Source organism: Lontra canadensis, unplaced genomic scaffold, assembly GCF_010015895.1.
Source record: "Lontra canadensis isolate GAN:19392208 unplaced genomic scaffold, GSC_riverotter_1.0 scaffold114, whole genome shotgun sequence".
Taxonomy (NCBI): Eukaryota; Metazoa; Chordata; class Mammalia; order Carnivora; family Mustelidae; genus Lontra; species Lontra canadensis.
In genome coordinates, this window is record NW_022631108.1 from 205,731 (window position 1) to 230,279 (window position 24,549).

The window sequence follows — 24,549 nt, forward strand, 5'->3', positions numbered from 1 at the left end:
TTTTTACTCTTTCCTCTTTTAACATTTCTTAACTAGTTTATCTTAACAATAGCTTTCATTAAAAAAAATCTTTTTGAACCTTCATCATTATAGTCATATTTTATCCACGATTGTATCTAACTTTATTTTTTGTATAAACATAGGGTTTTTCTTCTAAAAAATTTTGGGTTGCAACTTCTTCTAATAGATCAAAATATACCCTAAATCTAGCACAGGGCTTTGTTCTAATCTCCAGCTAGAGCAAATTCTCTCCACTTTCTTTTTCTTTTCTTTTCCCAACCAACTTATCTTACCAACTTTTTTAGAATTTTTAAAAAATGTTCATCTTTACAGTCATATTCCATCCCTTCATCGTGTTTACCCTTATTTTTGTGTGTGTGCGTGTGTGTATACACACACACGTTTTTCTTCCTTTAAAATTTTGCGAGGTAGTTTCTGCTAAAAGACCAAAGTACTCCCAAAATTAAGTGGGTGGCTCTGTTCTAATCCCCAGTCTAATATCTATATTTTCTTTTTTTCTTAAATTTTTTTGAACTTCTTTTTACCCCCTTTCTTCCCCCCCACAATTTGGGGTCTCTCTGATTTGGTTAACACACTTTTTTCTGGGGTCTTTGCCACCCTTTTAGTAATTTATTCTCTCCTTCATATATTCTTATCTGGATAAAATGACAAGGCGGCAAAACTCAACGCAAAAAAAAACACAGCAAAATACAAACAAACAAAAAAACCAAGAGGCAGTACTGAAGGCTAGGGACCTAATCAATACAGAGATTGCTAATATGTCAGATCTAGAGCTCAGAATGACGATTCTCAAGGTGCTAGCTGGGCTCGAAAAAGACATGGAAGATATTAGAGAAACCCTATCTGGAGAAATAAAAGCCCTTTCTGGAGAAATAAAAGAACTAAAATCTAACCAAGCTGAAATTAAAAAAGCTATTAATGAGGTGCAATCAAAAATGGAGGCTCTTACTGCTAGGATAAATGAGGGAGAAGAGAGAATTAGTGATATAGAAGACCAAATACAGAGAATAAAGAAGCTGAGCAAAAGAGAGACAAACAACTACTGGACTACAAGGGGAGAATTCAAGAGATAAGTGATACTGTTAAGACGAAACAACATTAGAATAATTGGGATTCCAGAAGAAGAAGAGAGAGAGAGGGAAGCAGAAGGTATATTGGAGAGAATTATTGTAGAGAATTTCCCTAATATGGCAAAGGGAACAAGCATCAAAATCCAGGAGGTACAGAGAACCCCCCTCAAAATCATTAAGAATAGGTCCACACCCCATTATCTAATAGTAAAACCTACAAGTCTTAGTGACAAAGAGAAAATCCAGAAAGCAGCCCAGGACAAAGAGTCTGTAAAATACAATGGTAAAAATATTAGATTGGCAGTGGACTTACCCACAGAGACCTGGCAGGCCAGAAAGAACTGACATAATATATTCAGAGCACTAAATGAGAAAAACATGCAGCCAAGAATACTATATCCAGCTAGGCTATCACTGCAAATAGAAGGAGAGATAAAAAGCTTCCAGGACAAACAAAAATTAAAAGAATTTGTAAACACCAAACCAGCTGTACAGGAAATATGTGACAAACAACTTAAAACTCCCGTAATGATTTCTTTATTCTCTAAGACAGATTTATATATAAAATTAATGGACATTAAATTAAAAAATTTTGATGAGTACCTACCAGCTATTCTGCGAATGACTAGTAAACGCAGTTGTAGTTTGTCCCGTATCTCTTACCAGTTTTTTAAAATTTGTATTTTTAATAGAAGACAGAGAAATCAGAAAGATTTGGTGCAAAACAAAACAAGCAAAACTCCTGTTTTACCTAACCTCCACTAGCAGCTGGCTATGTAACTTCTTATACTGTGGTTAAAAAACAAAACAACAACAACAACAAAAAAACCCCACATACCATAAAATTTACCATCTTAGCCATTTTAAGTGTATAGTTCAGTTGTGTTGACAGATCTCCAGAACTTTTTATACTTGCAAACTGAAACTCTATACCCACTAAACAACAACTTCCCATTCTCTCCTTCCCCACAGTAAGCACTCTTCTACTTTCTCTGTGTATCTGATTACTTTAGATAAGTGAAGTAATGAAATAATACATGAATTTACACAGTAGTCACCTTTTTTTGTGCCGGTTTATTTCACTTAACATAATGTCGACAGGGTTGTAGCATGTGACAGGATTTCCTTCAAGAGCTGAAAAATATTCCACTGTATATATACATTTTGTTTATCCATTCATCCACCAATATACACTTGGATTCTTTCTACCTTTTCATTATTGTGAATAACATGGCTATGAATATGGGTATACAAATATCTTAAAACCACCCTTTCAGGGATGCCTGGGTGGCTCTGAAAGGGTGGTTTTAAGATATAAGTCGGCTGGGCCACTGCCTTCAGCTGAGGTCATGATCCCAGGGTCCTGGGGATTGAGTCCCGCATGGAGCTCCTTGCTCAGTGGGGAGCCTGCTGCTCCCCCTGCTTGTGTGCATGCACTCTCTCTAATAAATAAATAAAATCTTAAAAAAATACCCTTTCAATTCTTTTCAGTATATACCCAGAAATAGTGTTGTTGGATCATGTAATTCTAGTTTTAATTTTTTGAGGAACTGCCATACTGATTTCCACAGTGGTTGTATCATTTTATAATCCCACCAAGAGTGTGCAAATGTTCCAAATTCTCCACATCATCACCAACTTGTTATTTACAGATTTTTTTTGACAGTAGCCATTCTAATAGTGTGAGGTTATATCTCATTTTGGTTTTTATTTGTGTGTTTCTCTATGTCATTTGTACACTATCTTTTAGAGAAATGTCTATTTGAATCTTTTGCCCATTTTTTGAATCAGGTCATCCATTTATTATTGAATTATAGTAGTTCTTTATGTACTCTGAATATTAACCCCTTACAAGATACATGATTTGCAAATGTTTTCTCCTATTCAGTAGGTTGCTTTTTCATTCTGAAAATGTTAAATTTCATGTTAGGTATATTTTACAATAGTGTTGATGATGATGATTAAAACTATCCACAAGAAAAACCCAGGTCCAGATGGCTTCACTACTAAATTTTGGCAAACATTTAAAGAACTCATACCAATTCCTCCCAAACTCTTTCAAGAAACAGGGAAAGGAAAACTTACAAACTCATTAAATGAGGCCAATATTAGCCTCATATCAAAACCAAAGATAATAAAAGAAAACAAAACTGAAAACTAGTTATATCTTATGAATAAGGATGCACTAATCCTCAACAAAATACTAGTAAAGAGAATCCAGGAACATATAAAGAGAATTATGCACCATAACCAAGTGGGATTTATCCCAGGTATGCAAGGTTGGTTTACACATCTGACATTCAAAGTAATGAACCAAATCAGTAGAATTTTTAAAAAACCAGTATGATCACCTTAATAGATGAGAGAAATCATTTAACAATATCCAACACCATTCATGATTTTTTAAAAAACAGTTAAAAAGCTGGAAATAGAAGGGAACTTCTTCAACTTGATAAACAGCATTATGAAAAAACTACAACTAACACCATACTAATGGTGAAAGAGCAGATGCTTTTCCCCCAAGATTAAGAACAAGAAAAGGATGTTTGCTCTTGCCACTTCAACACTGTACTAGAGGTCCTAACCTGGAAACTGGGCAAGAAAAAGAAACAGAAGTAATCCACATTGGATATGCAAACGACATAATCCTATATATGGAAATTCCTTTAAATAACCACTTAAATTCTTTCTATAGTTTCATTGTTAGTGTATAGAAAAGCAACAGGTTTCTGTGCATTGATTTTGTATCCTGCCGCATTACTGAATTGCTATATGAGTTCTAATAATTTGGGAGTGGAATCTTTTGGGTTTTCCACATAAAGCATCATGTCATCTGCGAAGAGAGAGAGTTTGACTTCTTTACCAATCTGAACACCTTTTATTTCTTTTTGTTGTCTGATTGCTGTTACTAGGACTTCTAGTACTATGTTGAACAACCGTGGCGAGAGTAGGCATCCCTGAACTGTTCCTGATCTTAAGGGAAAAACTCTCAGCTTTTTCCCACTGATGATGATATTCACTGTGGGCTCTTCACAGATGGTTTTTATGAAACTGAGGAATATTCCCTCTATCCCTACACTCTGAAGAGTTTTAATCAAGGAAGGATGCTGCATTTTGTCAAATGCTTTTTCTGCATCAATTGAGAGAACTGCATTGTTCTTATCTCTTATTAATGTGTTCTATCACATGATTGATTTGCAAATGCTTAACCACCCTTGCATCACAGGGATAAATCCCACCTGGTCCTGATGGATAATCCTTTTAATATCCTCTTGGATCCTACTGGCTAGGATCTTATTGAGAATTCTGGCATCCATATTCATCAGGGACTGGTCTATATTCCCCTTTTAGATGGTGTCTTTGCCTGGTTTTGGGATCAAGGTAATGGTGGCTTCATAGAATGAGTCTGGAAGTTTTCCTGCTGTTTCTATTTTTTAAAACAGCTTCAAAAGAATAGGTGTTATTTCTTCTTTAAATGTTTGGTAGGATTACCCTGGGAATCCATCGGGCCCTGGACTCTTGTTTTTTGGAAGGTTTTTGATCACTGGTTCAATTTCGTTACTGGTTATTGGTATTTACCCCAAAGATACAGATATAGTGAAAAGAAGGAGAACATGTACCCCAATGTTCATAGCAGCAATGTCCAAAATAGTCAAACTGTGGAAGGAGCCAATATGTCCTTCAACAGATGAATGGATAAAGATGTGGTTCATATATACAATGGAATATTACTCAGCCATCAGAAAGGATGAATACCCACAATTTGCACCGACATGGATGGAACTGGAGAAGCTTATACTAAGTGAATTAAGTCAAGCTGAGAAAGACAATTACATGGTTTGACTTATATGTGGAACATAAGGAACAGCATGGAGGACATTAGGAGAAGGTAGGGAAAAATGAAAGGGGTGAAATCAGAGGGGGAGACAAACTATGAGAGACTATGGACTCTGGGAAACAGAGGGTTTCAGAGGAGAGGGGGGTGGGGGGAATGGGTTAGCCCCGTGATGGGTATTAAGGAGGGCACGTATTACATAGAGCACTGGGTGTTATACACAAACAATGAATCATGGAACACTACATCAAAAACTAATGAAGCACTGTATGTTGACTAACATAACATAATAAAAAACAAAAAATAAATTAAAAAATAAATAAATAAGAATATTCACTTAAAAACTATTAGGACTAATAAATGAGTTAATATACAAAACTCATTTTTTAAACATTTGCAAGTAGCTATCCAAAAATATAATTAAGAAAATTCCATTTACAATATCAAAAAGAATAAAATAAGTAAGAATAAGTATACACTAAAAACCACAAAATACTGGTGAAAGAAAATTAAAAACCTAAACAAATGCTAAAACTTTCTATGTTCATGGATCAGAAGATTTAATATTGTTAAGATGGCAATACTTCCTAAAATGAAATACAGATTCAATGTAATCCCTATCAGAATCTTTTTCTTAGAAGATTTTATTTATTTATTTGACAGACAGAGATCACAAGTAGGCAGAGAGGCAGGCAGAGAGAGAGGAAGGAAGCAGGCTCCCAGCTGAGCAGAGAGCCCAATGCAGGGCTCGATCCCAGGGCCCAGATATCATGTCCTGAGCCGAATGCAGAGGCTTTAACCCACTGAGCCACCCAGGCACCCCTCCCTATCAGAATCTTAATCAGAATCCCTACGCTGATTTCTCTGTAGAAATCTACAAGGTGATTCTAAAATTCATATGGAATTGCCAGGGACCCAGTACAGTAAAAACAATCTTGAAGAGGAACAAAGTAGGAGGACTCATGTTCAAAACTTACATAGCGACTCCTCTGATGGATCTAGGTAAAGTAAATTGAAAACCTTCTGCTATGAACATCAGGGTGCTGTGCTAAGTAAAATAAGTCAGTCAGAGAAAGATAAATACCATATGATCTCATTCATATGTGGACTTTCAGAAAGAAAACACATTAACGTGGCATGGGGGGAGAGGTAAAGAAACCATAAGAGACTCTCAAAGAGAGATCATACTGAGGGCTGCTGGAGGGAGGTGGGTTGGGGATGGGCTAGACGAGTGATGGGTATTAAAGACGACACTTGTGATAAGGACTGGGTGTTGCATGTAAGTGATGAATCACTGAATGTTACTCCAGAAACCAATATTGCACTGTATGATAACTAAAATATAAATAAATAAAAAAAGAGTAAAAAAAAAAAAAAACCTCTGGAAAGGATTCACCATTTTACACACTATTAAGGATTTGTGATTTGTAATTCATGGGAAGAGATCAAGTATCAACATTAACAGGAGTCTGGAAGAAGTTGAGTCCAACCCTCATGGATGACTTTAAGAGAAGTAACTGCAGATGTGGTTGTAATAGCAAGAGAACTAGAAGGAGACGTGAAGCCTGAAGAAAGAACTGAATTGCTATAATGTCATGATAAATCTTGAACAGGTAAGGAGTTGCCTCATAGGTGAGCAAAGAAAGTGTTCTTTTGAGGTGGAATCTACACCTGGTGAAGATGCTGTGAAGATTACTGAAATGACAACAAAAGATTTAGAATATAAACTTATTTGATAAACTAGCAGCAGGGTTTGAGAGGACTGACATTACTCCAATTTTGAAAGTAGTTCTACTGTGGGTAAAATGTTATCAAACAGCATTGCATGCTACACAGAAATCATTTGTGAAAAGAAAGGTCAATCGATGCCACAAACTTCACTATTGTCTTATTTTAAGAAATTGCCACAGCCATCTCAATCTTCAGCAACCACCACCCCGATAAGTCAGCCAACATCATGGCAAAATCCTCCAGCAGCAAAAAATTACAACTCACTGAAAATTCGGATGATGGCATCTATTAGCAATAAAGTATTTTTTAATTAAGGTATATACATTACTTTAGCTATAATGCTATTGCACACTTAAAAGACTACAGTATAGCGTAAATACTTCTATATGCACTGGGAAACCAAAAAAACCCTAATTTGACTCCCTTTATTAAAGTATTCACATTATTGTGGTGGTCTGGAACCAAACCCGCAATACCTCTACGGTATACCTGTAATAAAACAAAACAAAACAGAAGGTAAGTGTTGGTGAAGATGTGGAGAAACTGGAACCCTTATAAATGGCTTGTGGAAATGTAAAATAGTGCAGTCACTGGAAAACAGTTTGCTGGTTCCTCAATAAGTTAAAATTACCATATGACCTAATAATTCCATTCCTAAGTGTATATCTGAAAGAAGTGAAAACAGATGTTTAAATAAATAAAAATTTTTGTATACAAATATTTATTACAGCACTACCCACAATAGTCAGAAGGTGAAACAACCCAGATATCTAGGAATAAATAAATGGATAATCAAAATGTGGGTATTATCCATACAATGGAATACTATTAGCTCTTTTTTTTTGTTTTTCAAAATTGAGCTAATTTAATATTGTGTTATTCCTAAAGTAATGGTCAAAGAATGATGATGGGTAATCTGGATACTTTTTTCTTGTATTGTCTCCTAGGAAAACTTTTTTTTTTTGTAATTTTATTTTTTCTTCAGTGTTCCAAGATTCACTGTTCATGCACCACACCCAGTACTCCATGCATTACGTGCCCTCCTTAACATCCACCACCAGACTCACCCAACCCCCCACCCCTCTCCCCTCCAAAACCCTCAGTTTGTTTCTCAGAATCCACAGTCTCTCATGGTTCGTCTCTCCAATTTCCCCAGACTCACTTATCATTAGCTCTTTAAGGCCTAATGAATGAAGTGCTGACATATGCTACATGGAAGAACTTTGAAAACATACTATGTGAAAGAAGCCAGTCACAAAAGACTACATATTATATGAATCCATTCATATGAAAGTTTCAGAATAGGTCAAACTGTAGAAATAGAAAGTAGATTCATTAGTGACTGCTTAAGATCTGAAGAAGCAGAAGGCAGGGGTAGGAGAGTAATAGCTAAAGGGTACAAGGTTTCATTGGTGGTGATTAAAAAGGTTGAAAATTGTAGTGACAGTTGCACAACTCTATGAAAATACTAAAATCACTGAATTGTTTACTGAAAATGGATGAACTGCATGATATGTGAATTATCTCAATAAAGCTCTTTATAAGAACAAAAAAATCTTACTTCATGTTATAATTGCAATAATAAAGACCATATTTATATAGATAAGGATAAGAATAATGTGCAGAAAAATGGATATATTAAAGTTGTGTGTCTGGGGAGTATTTTTTATTGTTAAAATGTTTGTATAACATGTTTAAATGAAGGTTTCAAAAAGTTACGATACAGAACTGTTTGTAACTCACCTTTATAAATAAGAGGTTTATCTTTATCTTCTGTCTTTTCCCTACTGGCCAATTCAAGAAAATCTTCAATCAAGTCCAGAGATATGAGAGACTGGCTGAAAACAAGGCTAAAAAAATAGATTAGTGTTCATGGATTAGAAGGGTCACATAGTAAAGATATCATCACTTCTTCCCAAACTGACTTACAAATTCAACACAATTCTAATCAAAACCACAGTAGGAATTTTGAGAAATTAACTTCTATAAAGTTTATATGAGAATGCTGAGTAGCCAAAACAGAGTAGCCAAAGTAACTTTAAAAAAGTTGGAGGCCTAACTCTATATGATTTCAACACTTAAAAAGTTAGAGTAATCAGAATGGTATAGTACTGATTAAAGGACAAACACAAATGGAAGAGAATACAGAGGCCAGATATGGAGCCACACAAAACAGTTAGCTAAATGGTTTTTTCACAAATTGGCAAAGGCAATTCAGTGGGAAAAGGATCTTTTCAACAATGGTCTTGACAGTCTCGGCAAAATTCAACATCCATATGCAAAAAATAAAAATGAACTTTGGCCTAAACCTCCCACTTTATAGAAAAAGTAATTCAAAATAGCATAAATCTAATTTTAAAATGTAAAACTGTAGAATGTTTACAAAAACTCCAGGAAGAAAATACTCTTAACTTGGGGTTAGACAATTCTTAGACATAACACCAAAAGTATGATCTATGGGGAAAAAATTGATAAAGTGGATTTCATCAAATTTAAAAACTTTTAGTGTACAAAAGAAACTATTTAGAGAATATGAGAAAAAAGTGTTAACCATTAAAAGTATTTCAGTAATTTTAGGCTTGTAAACATTCTAAAATACTTTGTTGTTCCATTTCAAACATGTCTGCAGAGTCCTGATTCTCCATCCCAGTAGTTTTCTAACTCCTGTTTTGAGCCACGAAAACCATTTGTTCACATTAAGTTTTATGTGGTATTAAAATGTAATAAATAATTTCAGGTGCACAATATAGTGATTCAGCACTTGTATACAACAACCTGGTGCTCATCACAACAAGTGCACTCTTTAATCCTCATCATCTATTTAACATGAAACATTACACTGTATGTTAACTAACTAGAATTTAAATTAAAACTTTGAAAAAATATATAAGATACATATACATAGAATATAAATAAACAAATAATAAAAGGGCGCCTGGGTGGCTCAGTTGGTTAAGTATCTGACCCTGATTTTGGCTCTGGTCATGATCTCAGGGTTGTGAGATCGAGCCTCAGGTCAGGTCCCATACTCAGCTGGGAGTCTGCTTGAGATTCTCTCTCTCTTTCCCTCTGACCCACCTTCCACCCACCCCCCACTCACGTTCTCTCAAATAAAAAAAATCTTTTTAAACAAACAAAGCAGGGTGCTTCAGGCCTTGGGGGAAGAAGAAGGTAAAAGTGTCACTGGCCCCTCAGCCTCTGCTCTAGCCTTCTCTTTTCACCAACTTTCATAGGCTCTGAAAAACAGTGTGAAAACCACTGCTCTATCTATCCCATTGGTGAGAAGTGGACATAATTTTACACAGGAAATGAAAAAATCCAGAAAGAGAATAAAGGATAAAGGAGGGCTCATTCTCTCCCTTATATATGCAAAAAAAGTAGGTCAGTATACAAGGAACTAGACACCTGTCCAAGCATATTGTTTGGTATTATTTGATTCTGAAAGCTGTACTATAGGAGAGAGATGCTTTTATGACTCCAGAAGATCCTTCAACATTCACTGCTTGAAGTCTTCAGATTTAGTAGTAGAACTAAAAAGAACAACTCAAGTTATGAAACAGCTGTTGGAGTTTATAACATGTGCACTGGCTATTGTATATGACTTCCTCAACTCTGCACTATGCGGTTCTACTGTCTCCCAGTTGGTACTCCTAGAATACTGGTAAGGAAATTATGTATTCCTAGTACTCAGTGTAAATGACCAACAGTCTTGATCCCTCAATAGATTATTTTTCCTAGAATCAAACACTTTATTGAATCAATTCTTTTTGAGCTACAAATTAAGTTTTCAGCAGTTCCTATAACTGGGAAACTTAAATTCTTAGAAATACTAATTATTTATTTAATTGGAATTAATCTGGAATTTGGGGTACTATTCTGGAAAAAGGTTGACTTGAGTATGCATTAAAGCTGGTTCTGGGAACCACTGAGCTCAGAAAAATCTCACTATGAGAAAGGTGTTATTAGGACCAATTGGCTACATACTATTGGTTATCTCTTAATTTTTTCTAGTTGCAGATAAGATGAACAACTACTGCCCTAACTGGTAATAATTTTCATCCTTGTATAAACTATTTTGGCTTTATGTATTTTATTAATGACCCATATAAAAATAGAGAAGCAATACAAATCAAATTCATACATATCAAAAAAACTAGAGATTAAAATTCAACCAAAATTTAATGCTTAAATGACATAAAATAAGTGAGAAGGGCTGGGCTGAATCCAACAGTATACTGGAATTAGCTGTAACTTGTTTTAAATAGGAAAGTGGATTGGTAGCCTTTCTTCCCACTACTGTTGGTAGCTTAAGATTGGCCACAGTTGAGAATAGTTTATCATGGTTATTAGCAAATGCCACAAATTAGGGCTTAACGTGCTTCTTTGCTTTCTCTGTTATCATTTTTTGGAAGTCAGTTGTCAAACATTTATCAACACACCACTGGCTAAAAATCACTAAAATTCATTTATCTCTTGCCTCATGAAATATCAAGTTTTCACTTGTGTCGAAACATCAACTGCACAAATAGAGAATACATGAATCTGATTTGACACCAGTTCTTCTTTAAAAAAAAAAATGAGTCTCAGTTGACCGTAAGTTTAATATGAACCAACAGTGTTATTTAGATGTTAGAAAACCTCTCTATTGGATTGCATGGATGGGAGTATAGGGTCCAGAATAAAGAAGAACCAGTTTCACTACAACTCTGTGTTAATCAAAATTCAGCTGAAGTATTTTGTTTACTATGACCATATCTTGAGATGGGTGCCAAAAAACTGATGTTCAAGACCATATGGTCAGGACTGAAACTGCCATACAAAGAATAGATCAACGAACTCAGAAAAAAAGCTAAAAGTGACAAGAGAGATGAACCCACAATTTTTTGAAGAAGAGACAACTGAAACAGTAGTACTGATGTCTGCCACCCACACTGAAAGGCATCAGGAAAATAAGATGAATAGATAAAGAGAATAGATAAAGAGATATGTAATAAAGAAAGTACAATAAGATACAGAATACAGTACAGATTCTAGGTGACAGGTATATGAATATTCACTGTAAAATTCTTTCTGCTTTTTTTTATGTTTGAAAATTTCCACAAGGAAATGTTGGACAAATAAAAAATAGTGGTAATCACAGTTATCAAAATGCCATAGTTTTATAGTCCTAACACTGATAATGTCTTCCATTTGGGACTTATAGCTTAAAAAAAAATCACTATGAGTCTTAAAAAAGGCAGGAGATATGTTTAATTTTAAACCATAAGGAAAAAAGCTATAGGGATAAAGTACAAACTAAAGGACATAATTTCTAAAAATATGAAGTATTCAACTATAGGTAGTTTTCTGAAATAGCAAATGTTCTATCATGGGAGAGGTTAGGAGAAGATCTATGATGAACATGGTAGAGGAGATTCTTGCACTGGTTAGGAAATTAAAAAACTACCCAAATCCCTTTCACACTCTTAAAATTTTTGTATGGTACGCAAATAAAAATTTTAAACTCCCTACACTGATGACAGAAAAAAAGCATGAGCATGTCACAGCAATAATCTCTCCTGAACTTTTAGGAACTCTGAATTCAAATACTCACTTTCTACTTGCATCTCTCATGGGTATTTAATAGGCCTCTGAAACTTAACACGACCAGAGCAGAATTCTTTACTACCTCTAATAAACTTAGTTCTTTGCTACTATTCTCCCTTCTAGTAAATAACACCATGATCCACCAGCCACTGAGTCTGGAAGCCTGGGAGTCATCTTTGACTACTCTCACATTCTTACTGCCCTGCATTAATGTACCAAATCCTATTGTTTCTATTCCAAAACATATCCTTTACCTCCAATACTACCATTCCTTGACAGGTCAACATCATCCCTTATCTGAACCACTTGTTTCTGTATAAAAAAAAAAGTGGCAATATACAGCAAAAATAAATTTTAGCCAGTACTTACAAAGTGAAAGGTATAGTGGTTAATAAACTCACTATCCAGTGAAAAGACATACAAGTATGTATATCAGAATGTGTTAATAGTAGAGGTATATTAAAAGATGGTACAGAAATATTAGCCTTGGATCTATTCTCTTCCCAAAAAAGTTAAAGGAACTAAGTTTGAAACTTTTTTAAATAAAAGGTTTATTTTAAGCCTTATGTTAAATTTTTATTAAAAGAATCACAGATACATGTTAAAAATATTTTAAGAACATATGTTGGGATGTTGTAACGAACTAAAAAGTAAGTCTGGTTCAAAATTTTTAAATAATTTTTTATTTTTTTATTAACATATAATGTATTATTGGCCCCAGGGGTACAGGTCTGTGAATTGCCAGGTTTACACACTTCACAGCACTCACCATAGCACATACCTTCCCCAATGTCCATAACCCAACCACCCTCTCCCTCCCGCCCCCAACACTCAGTTTGTTTTGTGAGATTAAGAGTCTCTTATGGTTTGTCTTGGTTCAAAATTTTAAATGTTTTTTGAACTGTAATTTGAAGGATGAGGCCAAGAACAAAATCAAAGGAGAAAGGCCAGAGAACAGTCAAAGAGGTGAAATAAAGTCTGAGAGGTACCCACTAGATTTGGGGCTTAAAAGGTCACTGAGTGACTTTAGGGGAAAAAAAATCTCAATAAAGTTGAAAACACACTGCATGGATTGAAAAATAATTTTTAAAGATGGTGAAATACAGATATCCACTAGAGACCTGGCTCAAAGAAATAAGTTCAAGGTGCAACAGCCAGAAAGGGAAAATAGCACTGAAGAAACCACCAGAATATGTACTCAGAACTAGTGGCTTAGAAGGAAGACAGTTGTCTATCACTACACTACTAAAGAAATTACATCGTCAGACAGGAAGAAAACAAAACCGATTTCTTCCAATAAACTGTTTAAACAACAGAAAGGTTATAAAAAGGTTCATTTATATAATAAAAACAGGAGAGAAACTTACACTTTATCCCCAATTTCCTCTGCCATTCGAAGAATTTCAAAGAGAAGTACCATTTTTCCAGAATGTTCTAAAACCTCAGCATCAGCATCTGTAACAAAATCTTTGTACCAGTCTGGAGCTGGGCTGCTTGGATTAGAAGAGGAAGTAGCTTTACCTAAATAAAATAAATGAAACATAAATAAGTAGGCAAATAAGGAAAGAAACTCAAAGATCCAGAGAGGATTAAGAAAGAGACCTAGAGAAATGGGGAGGGGGGAAGGGGAGAGAAGAGAAGGGAGGAGGAGAGAAGGAGGAAGAGGGAAAAAGGGGATGAGGAGGAAGGAGGGCACCCTCTTGCAAAAAGAGAAAAAAAGACCACCCAAAGAAAGAGAGAGCTTTACTGTATGGAAAAGACACAAGGTGGGGAGTGGAGTAGAGGAGACAAACTGAACTCTAGAAGAGGGAGAGAGAGGGAGTGGGACACACACAAACAGGCATATATGAATGCAAAGGAAGAAAAACATGGGAGGGGAGGCAGGCACAACAAGTAAGAGAATAAGCAAGAGAAAGACACCAAGAAAGTACAACTATGAGAAACAGTGCCCGGGAGCAGGGAATTAAAAAACCAGAGACCCTAAGAGACACCCCCCGCCCCTGCGCCGAGAGAGTATAACTCCCAACACAAACCCCAAGAAACAGAGACTAGGAGACAAAAAGATCTAAAGAACCAAAGAGAGACAGACAGAGGCAGGGAGAAAAGGGAGGGAAGAGAAACAGACGGACTCGGAGATCAAGACAGAAAAGATCTTAGGGGCAGGAAATATTTCACAGTCCTAACAGAAGTCTGGAAAACAAAAACGATTCATCCCAGAATGACCATATCATGTTGATTCATTTTGTTATTTTCCCCACAAACTTTGATTATAAAAGATATAAGAAAGTAACACAAAATAATCTATTTAATATCTAAACATAAACAGTTCGATTCAAAATTAGGAACATAAGGTTTACCTGTTTTTGTACCTTCCCTCAATTGCTTTTTAATGCAAAGTATTTTGAGTTTTTACATATTTTTGTTATACATATTTTAAATATTCACAAAAGTATACAGAATATGGTGAACAGCCATGTTCCCACATCCTATCTTCATTAAATTTTACCACTTGCTAAATAGGCTTCTGATGCAGCTGACACCTAATATGTGACCATACCAAATCTCATTCTCTTCTTTCCCTTGTGTTTTTCTGAGGTACCTAAAATCTAAATTCTATTAAGCTATGTGAAATAAGTCATACTAAGAAAAATAAATACCATATGATTCCACTCATAAATGGAATTTTAAAAAATGAATAAACTAACAGCAGGATCAGACCTATAAATGCAGAGAAAAAATTGATGGTTGCCATAGGGGAAGGAGTAGGGGTTTGGGCAAAATGGGTGAAGGGGAGAGGAAGATGCAGGCCTCCAGTTACAGAACGAGTAAGTCAAGGGAATCTAAAAACAATACAAAGAAAAACAAATGAATAAACAAAAAGCATAATCAGACCTATAAATACAGAGAACAAATTAAGTCACTGAATAAAAGGTACATGATATTGTCAATAAAAGTAAATTAAATTGTAACAGCAATGTAAAAGGACAGATGGCAGCTACACTTGTGGTGAATATAGCGTAATGCATAAACTTGTCAAATAACCGGGTTGTACACCTGGAACTAATGTAATGTTGAGTGTCAGTTATACTAAAAAATGTAAAAGAACAAAATAAAATTTATATCAAAATAAATAAAATCCTAAATTCTGTATTTACTATTTCTGTGTATGCTTTTATGTATCACTAAACTGTACATTACCTTTCATGTTTTCAAACTATATGTAAGCAGTACATACTGGTTGTATCTTTCTATGACTTTTCACTAAATGTAGTTTTTCATTTTTCACTCAAAGTGAGACTTATTCAATCATTCTAACTGCTTTGTAGAATTCTACTGCATGAATATTTCATCATTTATTAGCTCTCCTCATACGCATTATAAGCATCTCCTCAGTCATCTCAAAAATACTTAAATTATTTCTAATTTTTGGCTACTATCAAATGAAAAATTTTGTTATATTTCTCTAGAATACTGCCTACTTCATCTAAGTTTTAAATTTTCTGACATAAATGTACACTTCTGGTTTTTAAAATTACCACTTTAAACATAATATAGTCTTTATCAAATATTTCTATTATCATCGAAGGCCCTTAAGAATCTAATTATGCTATTTGTTTTGTGTGTTAACTTTTGCCAGGCTGACTGCTTATTTTGTTGCTAACTTTTTCTAAAGTTAATTGTTCCCTCAGGTATTCTATCATTTTTTTAAAAAAGATTTTATTTATTTATTTGACAGAGAGAGACACAGCGAGAGAGGGAACATAAGCAGAGGGAATGGGAGAGGGAGAAGCAGGCTTCCTGTTGAGCACGGAGCCCAATGCAGGGCTCGATCCCAGGACGCTGGGATCATGACCTGAGCCAAAGGCAGACGCTTAATGACTGAGCCACCCAGGTGCCCCATTCTACCATTTTTATTTTCATTTCACTTTCAATGTAGCTGTAATATGTGAGAACCCTGGGTAGAGATCATACATTTCCACTCTGCATCTGTTTCTGCCGGGTGCTCTAGGGGATCAACAATGCAGGATTACTTTTGAGGTATTGCAGCTTGAGATTTTTATTTATTATTTTTTTTTAAAGATTTATTTATTTATTTATTTCAGAGAGAGAGAGAGAGAGAGAGAGCGCGCGCGCCTGTGAGCATGGGTGAGAGGGGCAAAGGAAGAGAAGAAAGAGAATCTATAGCAGACTCCCCGCTGAGGGAAGAGCCCAACAAGGGGCTTGATCCCACAACCCTGAGATCATGATCTGAGATGAAATCAAGAGTTGGTCCCAAGTTCAATTGACTGAGCCACCCCGGCATTCCGTCAGCTTGAGATTTTTAGACCAAGTAACATAAATTCAAATCATAACCTATGTTAGCCCTTGATTAGGAATCCAAGGAAACTATTTTTCTCAACCTGGAGACCAGGGTGAAACAGATAAGCTTCCTTGAAATCTCCCTGGATTGCTAGGCAAATTTTTTTTTCTATCCTGTTCGTCAATGGACTACATACCCTTTGAAGAGATTCAGCTTTAATGTGGGTTCAAAGAACTCTCCACCTTATACAGGGGTCAAGGCCTTGTATCCTATTCCTGGGTAGGTGAAAACCAAAACTGCTAGTCTCAAGACTAGCATATCCCTAAGGCTTCCACAGCACACCTTCCTGAAATTACTGTTTAAATTATCAGTTCCTGGGGTGCCTGGGTGCTTCAGTGGGTTAAGCCTCTGTCTTCGGCTCAGGTCATGATCTGAGGGTCCTGGGATTGAGGCCCACATCGGGCTCTCTGTTCAGCAGGGAGCCTGTTTCTCCCTCTCTCTCTGCCTGCCTCTCTGCCTACTTGTGATCTCTGTCTGTCAAATAAATAAATAAAATCTTAAAAAAAGATTAATTTTTTAAAAATTAAAAAAAATTTTTTAAATTATCAGTTCCTACTTTGTGTCTGGGTCCTGGTGATTTCCACTACTTCTAGAGAGCTCATTATGTATTGATGTTCAAACCACAATGAACTACTGCCTAAACATGTCACATATTTGCAAGAACCCATAGCTTTCCTTGAATGTCTTATATTATTTTCTCCCCTTTGTCACCCAGAAAACTTCTTTTTATGCTTCACTATCCTTCAGGAATCAAATAAAATTTCATCTTAGAAAGCCTCCTTTGCAAGGCTGGCCCTATGCTGTTGTCTGGGCACTTGAATCATACACGGCTCCTTGTACTAATATAAAACTTCCCCTGATAAGACTGGTTCATTGTTCCTAGACTGTTTGTAGAATGTGGTTTGTTCTGAGCAAACCTGTTTTCTTTCTGGGCGTCTGAGATTTGGTAAGAGCCAGGCAGATAGTGTGTTTAAAACACATAAAAAACTTAGGTACTTGGTCTCTAATGAGCTTCCTCGGTAGATGACACTTTATATACACTATCATAACATTTCTGGATAAATTAGTACGTCTTGGGTGACTCCATTGGGAGAAGACTCTTAGAAGGTTATGCCAGGTTTCCTTTGGACTCTACCCCATCTGCTTTTTCCCTTTGCATATTTTGTTTTGTACCCTTTCATTGTAATAAATTATAGACTTGAATATGACTATATGCTAAGTCTTGTGAATCACTGAACCTGAGGGTGGTCTTGGGTGCCACTGACAAACAGCTTATCAAGCCAATGTCAAACTAAACTCCTTTCTACAACTGGCAAAAAACAAATGCCTTTAGGGAATACCCAAATATATAAACCCAAATATACTAAAGGTAATTTAACTAAAGTGAAAATGTCAGCAATAAAAAAATGCTAGCGCAAAGTTAGTAAAAATAATTTCTGTACAAAAGATTACATTCTAATTTTGATCCTATTGGATATAATCAAATTACTTTACAGTAATGTCTAAAAAAATAAAAACTGATATAGGAAAATAAGGGCTACTACAGTTAATAAGTACCCTGAATATGTAATTAGAACTTACAAACAGGTATTTCACGTTGAATACTCTTATTTCAATATCCACATGGATTAACTGTTATTTCTGTTATAAATTTGATCTTATATATATATGACAAGAAACAGTACATTAATTAATCAAAGCCACTCCTTAATATCCACTCTGGCTATCACAAAATGCTTACAAGGTAAGGCACTAAAGAAATACTAACAAATAAAAAGCAACAACTTTAACCCTAATTTCTTGAAGTACATTTTTCTAAATATATATTTAACTACCATATTTGCATCAAGATACACTGAAGTTTTATAAAGAAAAGTAGCAATATCATTAAAGTATTATGTATCTATACAGTACTAGTAGTAGAACATTAAGCTCCATGAATGCATTTTATTGACTAATATAACCCAAGCTTCTATAGCAGTGCCTAGACATTATTAAGCACTCAAATAAATATTTGTTGAATGAATAAATGTGGTATATTAGTGCTAATATTATGGTCCTACATCATGTACAAGGATTCTGTCACAAGAAGTTTATGTCCATATAATAAATTGTATACATTTTAAAGTGTAAATGCTAACCAATAAAGATTAATCTAAAAAGAGCAAAATATTAAACTGAATACTTTGGTTTTTAATTTAAATTCCATTAGAGTTTAGTAATTCATCAATCTTATATAATACCCAGTGTTCATTACATCATGTGCCCTCCTCCATGTCCATCACCCAGTTACCCCATCCCTACCTCTCCCTCCCCTCTAGCAACCCTCAGTTTGTTTCCTATGCTTAAAAGTCTCTTATGGTTTCTCTCCCTCTCTGATTTTGTCTTGTTTTACTTTTCCCTCCCCTTCCCCTATGATCCTCTGTTTTATTTCTTAAATTCCACATATGAGTGACAGCATATGATAATTGTCTGACTGGCTTGTTTCTCTTAGCACAATACCCTCTAGTCCCATCTACATCATTGCATATGGCAAGATTTCATTTTTTGATGGCTGAGTGGTATTCTATTATGCATGTACATATGTATGTATTCTATTATGTATGTATATATGTATATTCTTTATCCATTCATCTGTCCATGGACACCTGGACTCTTTCTATAGTTTGGCTATTGTGGACATTGCTGCTATAAACACTGGGGTGCAAGTGCCTCTTCAGATCACTACATTTGTATCTTTGCAGTAAACACCTAGTTCCACAATTGCTGAAAATTGAATACTTAGAAGTTTATATATTTATTTACTCATAAAACAAACTGTCCTAATAAAATACTAAAACACAGAAACAGGAATACTGTAAGGTTAACTTAAAAGACTTACTCAAGATGTTGCTTCTGTAAACATTCAGAAAGCTACTATAAAAAGAATTAGATAGCAACTCTAAAGTAAAAATGAAATATGCAGTTAAAATATTATTATAGCTCAATTGTAGCCATCTACTTATTTAATATCTATTTCATATTCCAAATACAACATTTTGGCCCTTTAATCCTTCCTACTCAGGTTTTCTTACATTTCCTATCAGAAAGTAACTATGTTTTAAAAAAAAGTTACACAGTGTCAGCTATATATGTCCATGTACTATGATATACTCAGCCTTATTTGAAGTTAATCTAGATCTAAAAAAAATAGATTTTTATCATCATTTGTTCTGGAAAATATTTCTAATAGACTATACATGTACACAGCTGAAGAAAACATAAAATACATCTATATATGAATGATTTCTATTTGACTGCACATGTCTAAAATGAAAATGAAACAAAGACCTTACACAGTCAGAATTTGTCATTTGGAAACCACAGCCTTCCCAAACTGCTTTTAAGTTCACAATATGTAGCCCTCTCTTCTCTGTTCCAATTCTTTCCAAACATTTTCACCTTATGACATAAATGAAAAACAATAATGCTTACATAATGTACCAGGTGAAAACAGAAGAGGCTACTTATTTCTGGAGGTGACCCAGCTGCCTCAGACCCTACTTGTACTGCTAGGAGATGAAGGGAGCAAGACCTCAGCACTTTTATTTAACCTGTTTACAGCACAGAATGAGACATACTGGTTTCTCTACTCTCCCTATTCTCCTAAAAAAGTTACAGAAAAATAATTTCAGCAAGAATATTTTAAGGAAAAAAAAGAATATTTTAAGAAAACCATTCCCAGGAACACATAAATTTTAAGCTATTTATTTCCAATTCTGAGATGACTGAGGAGAAATTTAAGTGAAATTTAAGTGAAATTTAAGAAATTTAAGTGAAAAGTCAGACTGGGAGAGAAGGGAGAGAAGGGAGAGATAACAGAAGCTTCCTATTAAACTAGAACCATTCCTTTATTATTCTTAGAAGAAAACCATCAAACCATCACTTTGTTCTCCATAGTTAAAAGTCTATTTCTTAGTTTGCATCTCTCTCTCTTTTTATCCTTTTACTGTTACAATTTGTTTCTTAAATTCCACATATAAGTGAAATCATATGGTATTTATCATTCTTAGACTTATTTTGCTTAGCATAATACTCTTTAGTTCTATCCATGTTGTTCCCAAGATTTCATTCTTTTTGATGGTTGAGTAATATTCCATAGTAATTATATATCACCTCTTCTTTTTCCATTTGTCTGTAGATGGACACGGGGGCTTGTTCCATCATTGGGCTATTGTTGATAATTGCTATTATACACATAGGAGGGCATATATCCTTTTGAATTAGTTTTTTGTATTTTATGGGTAAACAGCAGTAGTGCAATTAAGGGATCATAGAGTAGTTCTATTTTTAACTTTCTGAGGAATCTTCATACTGTTTTCCACAGGGGCTGCACTAGTTTGCATTTCCACCAGCACTACGAAAGTGTTCCTTTTCTTCCATATCCTCACCAGCATCTGTTGTTTCTACTACTGATCATTTTAACTATTCTGACAGGTGTGAGGTGATAGCTCATTGTAGTTTTGATTTGCATTTCCCTGATGGTAAGTAGCCTCTGTTGGCCATCTGTATGTCTTGGGAAAATGTTTATTCATGTCAGCTGCGCATTTTTACTTCAATTGCTCATTTTTTTGGGTGTTGAGGTTCAGAGGTTCTTTATATATTCGATACCAACCCTTTATCAGATATGTAATTTGCAAATATTGTTTCCCATTCCAAAGGTTGCCTTTTAGTTTTGTTGCTTGTTTCCTTCACTGTGCAGAAGCTGTTTATTTTGATCAAGTCCCAATAATTTATTTTTGCTTTTTTGCTTTTACTTCCCTTGCCTTAGGAGACCTATCTAGAGATATATCTAGAAACAACTTGCTACAGCCAATGTCAAAGATATTACTGCCTGTGTTCTCTCCTAAGATTTTTCTCTTCTAAGATTTAATCCAGTTTGAATATCTATTTGTGTACAGTATAACAAAGTGGTCCCATTTCATTCTTTTGCATGTTGCTGTCCAGTTTTCCCAACAACATTTTTTGAGAAAACATTGTTTCTCCCATTAGATATTCTTTCCTACTCTGTCAAAGACTAACTGTCCATAGAATTGTAGCTTCATTTTTCGGTTTTCAATTCTGTTCCATTAATTTATGTGAGTATTTTTGTACCGTACCATACTATTTTATAGTATACATACTATACTATATATATAGGATACTATACTATACATACACCATACTATTCCAGTATAACTTGAAGACAGAAATTGTGATGCCTCCAGCATTTGTTTCTTTTTCAAGGTTGCTTTGGGCACTTGAGACATTGGTGGTTCCATACAAATTTTAGGACTGTTTGTTCTAGCTCTGTGAAAAATGCTCTTGGCATTTTGATAGGAAGAGCATTAAATATGTAGACTGCTTTAGGTAGCATAGACATTTTGACAATGTTTGTTCCTCCAATCCATGAGCATGGAATGTCATTCTGTTCCTTCGTGTCCTCTTCAATTTCTTTCACCAATGTTTTATACTTTTCAGAGTACAGATCTTTCACCTTCTTGGTTGAGTTTATTCCTACCTATCTTGTTACTTTTGGAAAAACAGTAAATGAGAATGATTGCTTAATTTTTGTTTATGCTGCTTCATTATTGGTGTATAGAAATCCAAAAGATTTCTCTACATTCATTTTGCATCCTGTCACTTGACTGGATTCATGTATCAGTTCTAGCAGCTTTTTGGTCAGTCTTTTGAGTTTTCTATAGAGTATCTTGTTATCTGCAAATAGTGAAAGTTTTACTTCTCCCTTGCTAATTTGGACATCTTTTCTTTCTTTTTGTTGTCTGATGGCTATGAGTACAACTTCTGGTACTCTGTTAAATATGCTCCTGACCAGAGAGAAAAAACTCTCCATTTCCCCCCACAGGGAATGATAATAGCTGAGGGTTTTTCATAAATGGCCTTTATGATCATGAGGTATGCTCCCTCTAAACCAACATTGTTGAGGGTTTTTATCATGAATAGATGCTGTACTATGTCAAAATTTTTTCTGCATCTACTGAAATGACTGTATGGTTCTTACCCTTTCTTTTATTAATGTAGTATATCACACTGATTGATCTGTGAATGCTGAACAACCCCTGCAACCCAGAAATGCATCCCACATGATCACTGTGAATGATTTTTTAAAATGTATTGTTGAACTTGGTTTGCTAGAATTTATTGAGAATTTTGGATCTATGTGCATCTATAGTATTAGCCTATAGCTCTCGTTTTTAGGGTACTCTATCTGGTTTTGTTATCAGGGTAATGCTGCCCTCATAAAATGAATTGGAAATTTTTCCTTCCTTTTCTGTATCTTGGAATAGTCTGAGAGGAATAGGTATTAACTCTTCTGTAAATGTTTGGTAGAATTCCCCTCGGAAGCCATCTGTCCCTGGACTTCTGTTTGTTCGGTGTTTTTTGATTACTGGTTCAATTTCATTACAAGTTATCATTCTGTTCAAATTTTCTATTTGCTCCTATTTCCGTTTTGGTATCTTACATGTTTCTAAGAATTTATCCATTTCTTCCAGTTGTCCAATTTGTTGGCATATAGTTAGTCATAATACTCTCTTATAATTGTATTTCTGTGGTCTTTATTGTGATCTCTCCTCTCTTATTTGTGATTTTGTTTATTTGGATCCTTTCTCTTTCTTTTTGATAAGCCTGGCTAGGGGTTTATCAATTTTACTAATTCTTTCAAAGAACCAGCCCCTGGTTTCATTGATCTGTTTTACTGTTCTTTAGGTTTTTCTTTCATTTGTTTGCATTAATCTTTATTATTTCCCTTCTTCTCTTGGCTTTAGGCTTCTTTTGTTGTCTTTTTCTAGCTCCTTTAGGTGTATGGTTAGGTTGCGTTTTTGAGATTTTTTTTGCTACTTGAGGTGGGCCTGTATTGTTATATACTTCCATCTTATGACTGCTTTTGCTGCATCCCAAAGGTTTTGGATTGTCATGTTTTCATCTTCATTTGTTTCCATGTATTTATTTCTTCTTTAATTTTCTGAGGAAACCATTCACTCTTAAGTAGCATGTTCTTTAACTACCATGTATCTGTGGTCTTTGCAAATTTTTTCTTGTGTTTGACTTCAAGTTTCATAGTAGTGTGGTCAGAAAATATGTGTGGTATAATCTTAATCTTTTTGTACTCATGGAGGCCTGATTTGTGACCTAGTGTGTGATATCTTCTGGAGAATGTTCCATGAGCAATTGAAAAGAATGTGTATTCTGCTATGTTAGGACAAAATGTTCTGAATATATCTGTTAAGTCTACCTGGTCCAATGTGCCACTCAAAGCCATTGTTTCCTTGATGATTTTCTGCTTAGATGATTTGTCCATTGATATAAATGGGGTTTAATGTCACCACTATTACTGTATTATCAATGAATTCCTTTATATTTGTTATTAAATGTTTTATATATTTGGGTGCTCCCAAGTTAGGAGCATAAATATTTACAATTCTTAGATCTTCTTATGGGATAGACCCCTTTATTATGATATAGTGTACTTCCTCATCTCCTATTACAGTCTTTGGTTAAAAACTAGTTTGTCTGATATAAGTATGGCTACTCTGACTCTTTTGACATCCATTTGCAAGATAAATGTTTTTCCATCACCTCACTTTCAATCTGAAGGTGTTTTTAGGTCTTAAATGGGTCTCTTGTAGGCGGGATATAGATGGGTCTTGATTTTGTATCCACTCTGACATTCTATGTTTTTGACTGGAGCATTTTAGCCCATTTACATTCAGAATGATTATTGATAGATATGTATCTAGTGCCATTGTATTATTTGTTTTGTCACTGTTTCTGAAGATTTTCTCTGTTCCTTTCTGGACTTTGTCACTTTTGGTCTTTCTTTCCCACTCAAAGAGTCCCATTTGATATTTTTTGCAGGGTTTGTTTAGTGGTCATGAAGTCCTTTAGTTTCTGTTTGTCTGGGAAAC

At 34.9% G+C, this 24,549-nt stretch overlaps 1 protein-coding gene across 5 annotated transcripts in view; it reads right to left on the reverse strand.

The window, feature by feature from the left end:
* The window catches only part of ATRX (ATRX chromatin remodeler), a 294,269-nt gene that overhangs the window by 55,317 nt on the left and 214,403 nt on the right, over positions 1-24,549 (reverse strand). For all 5 annotated transcript variants that reach the window (XM_032840596.1, XM_032840595.1, XM_032840594.1 and 2 more), the window contains 2 exons: positions 13,611-13,764; positions 8,401-8,507 (listed from right to left, as the gene is read on the reverse strand). In XM_032840596.1, coding sequence (XP_032696487.1) covers positions 8,401-8,507; positions 13,611-13,764 — 261 coding nt within the window. The remainder of the gene's footprint in view (positions 1-8,400; positions 8,508-13,610; positions 13,765-24,549) is intronic.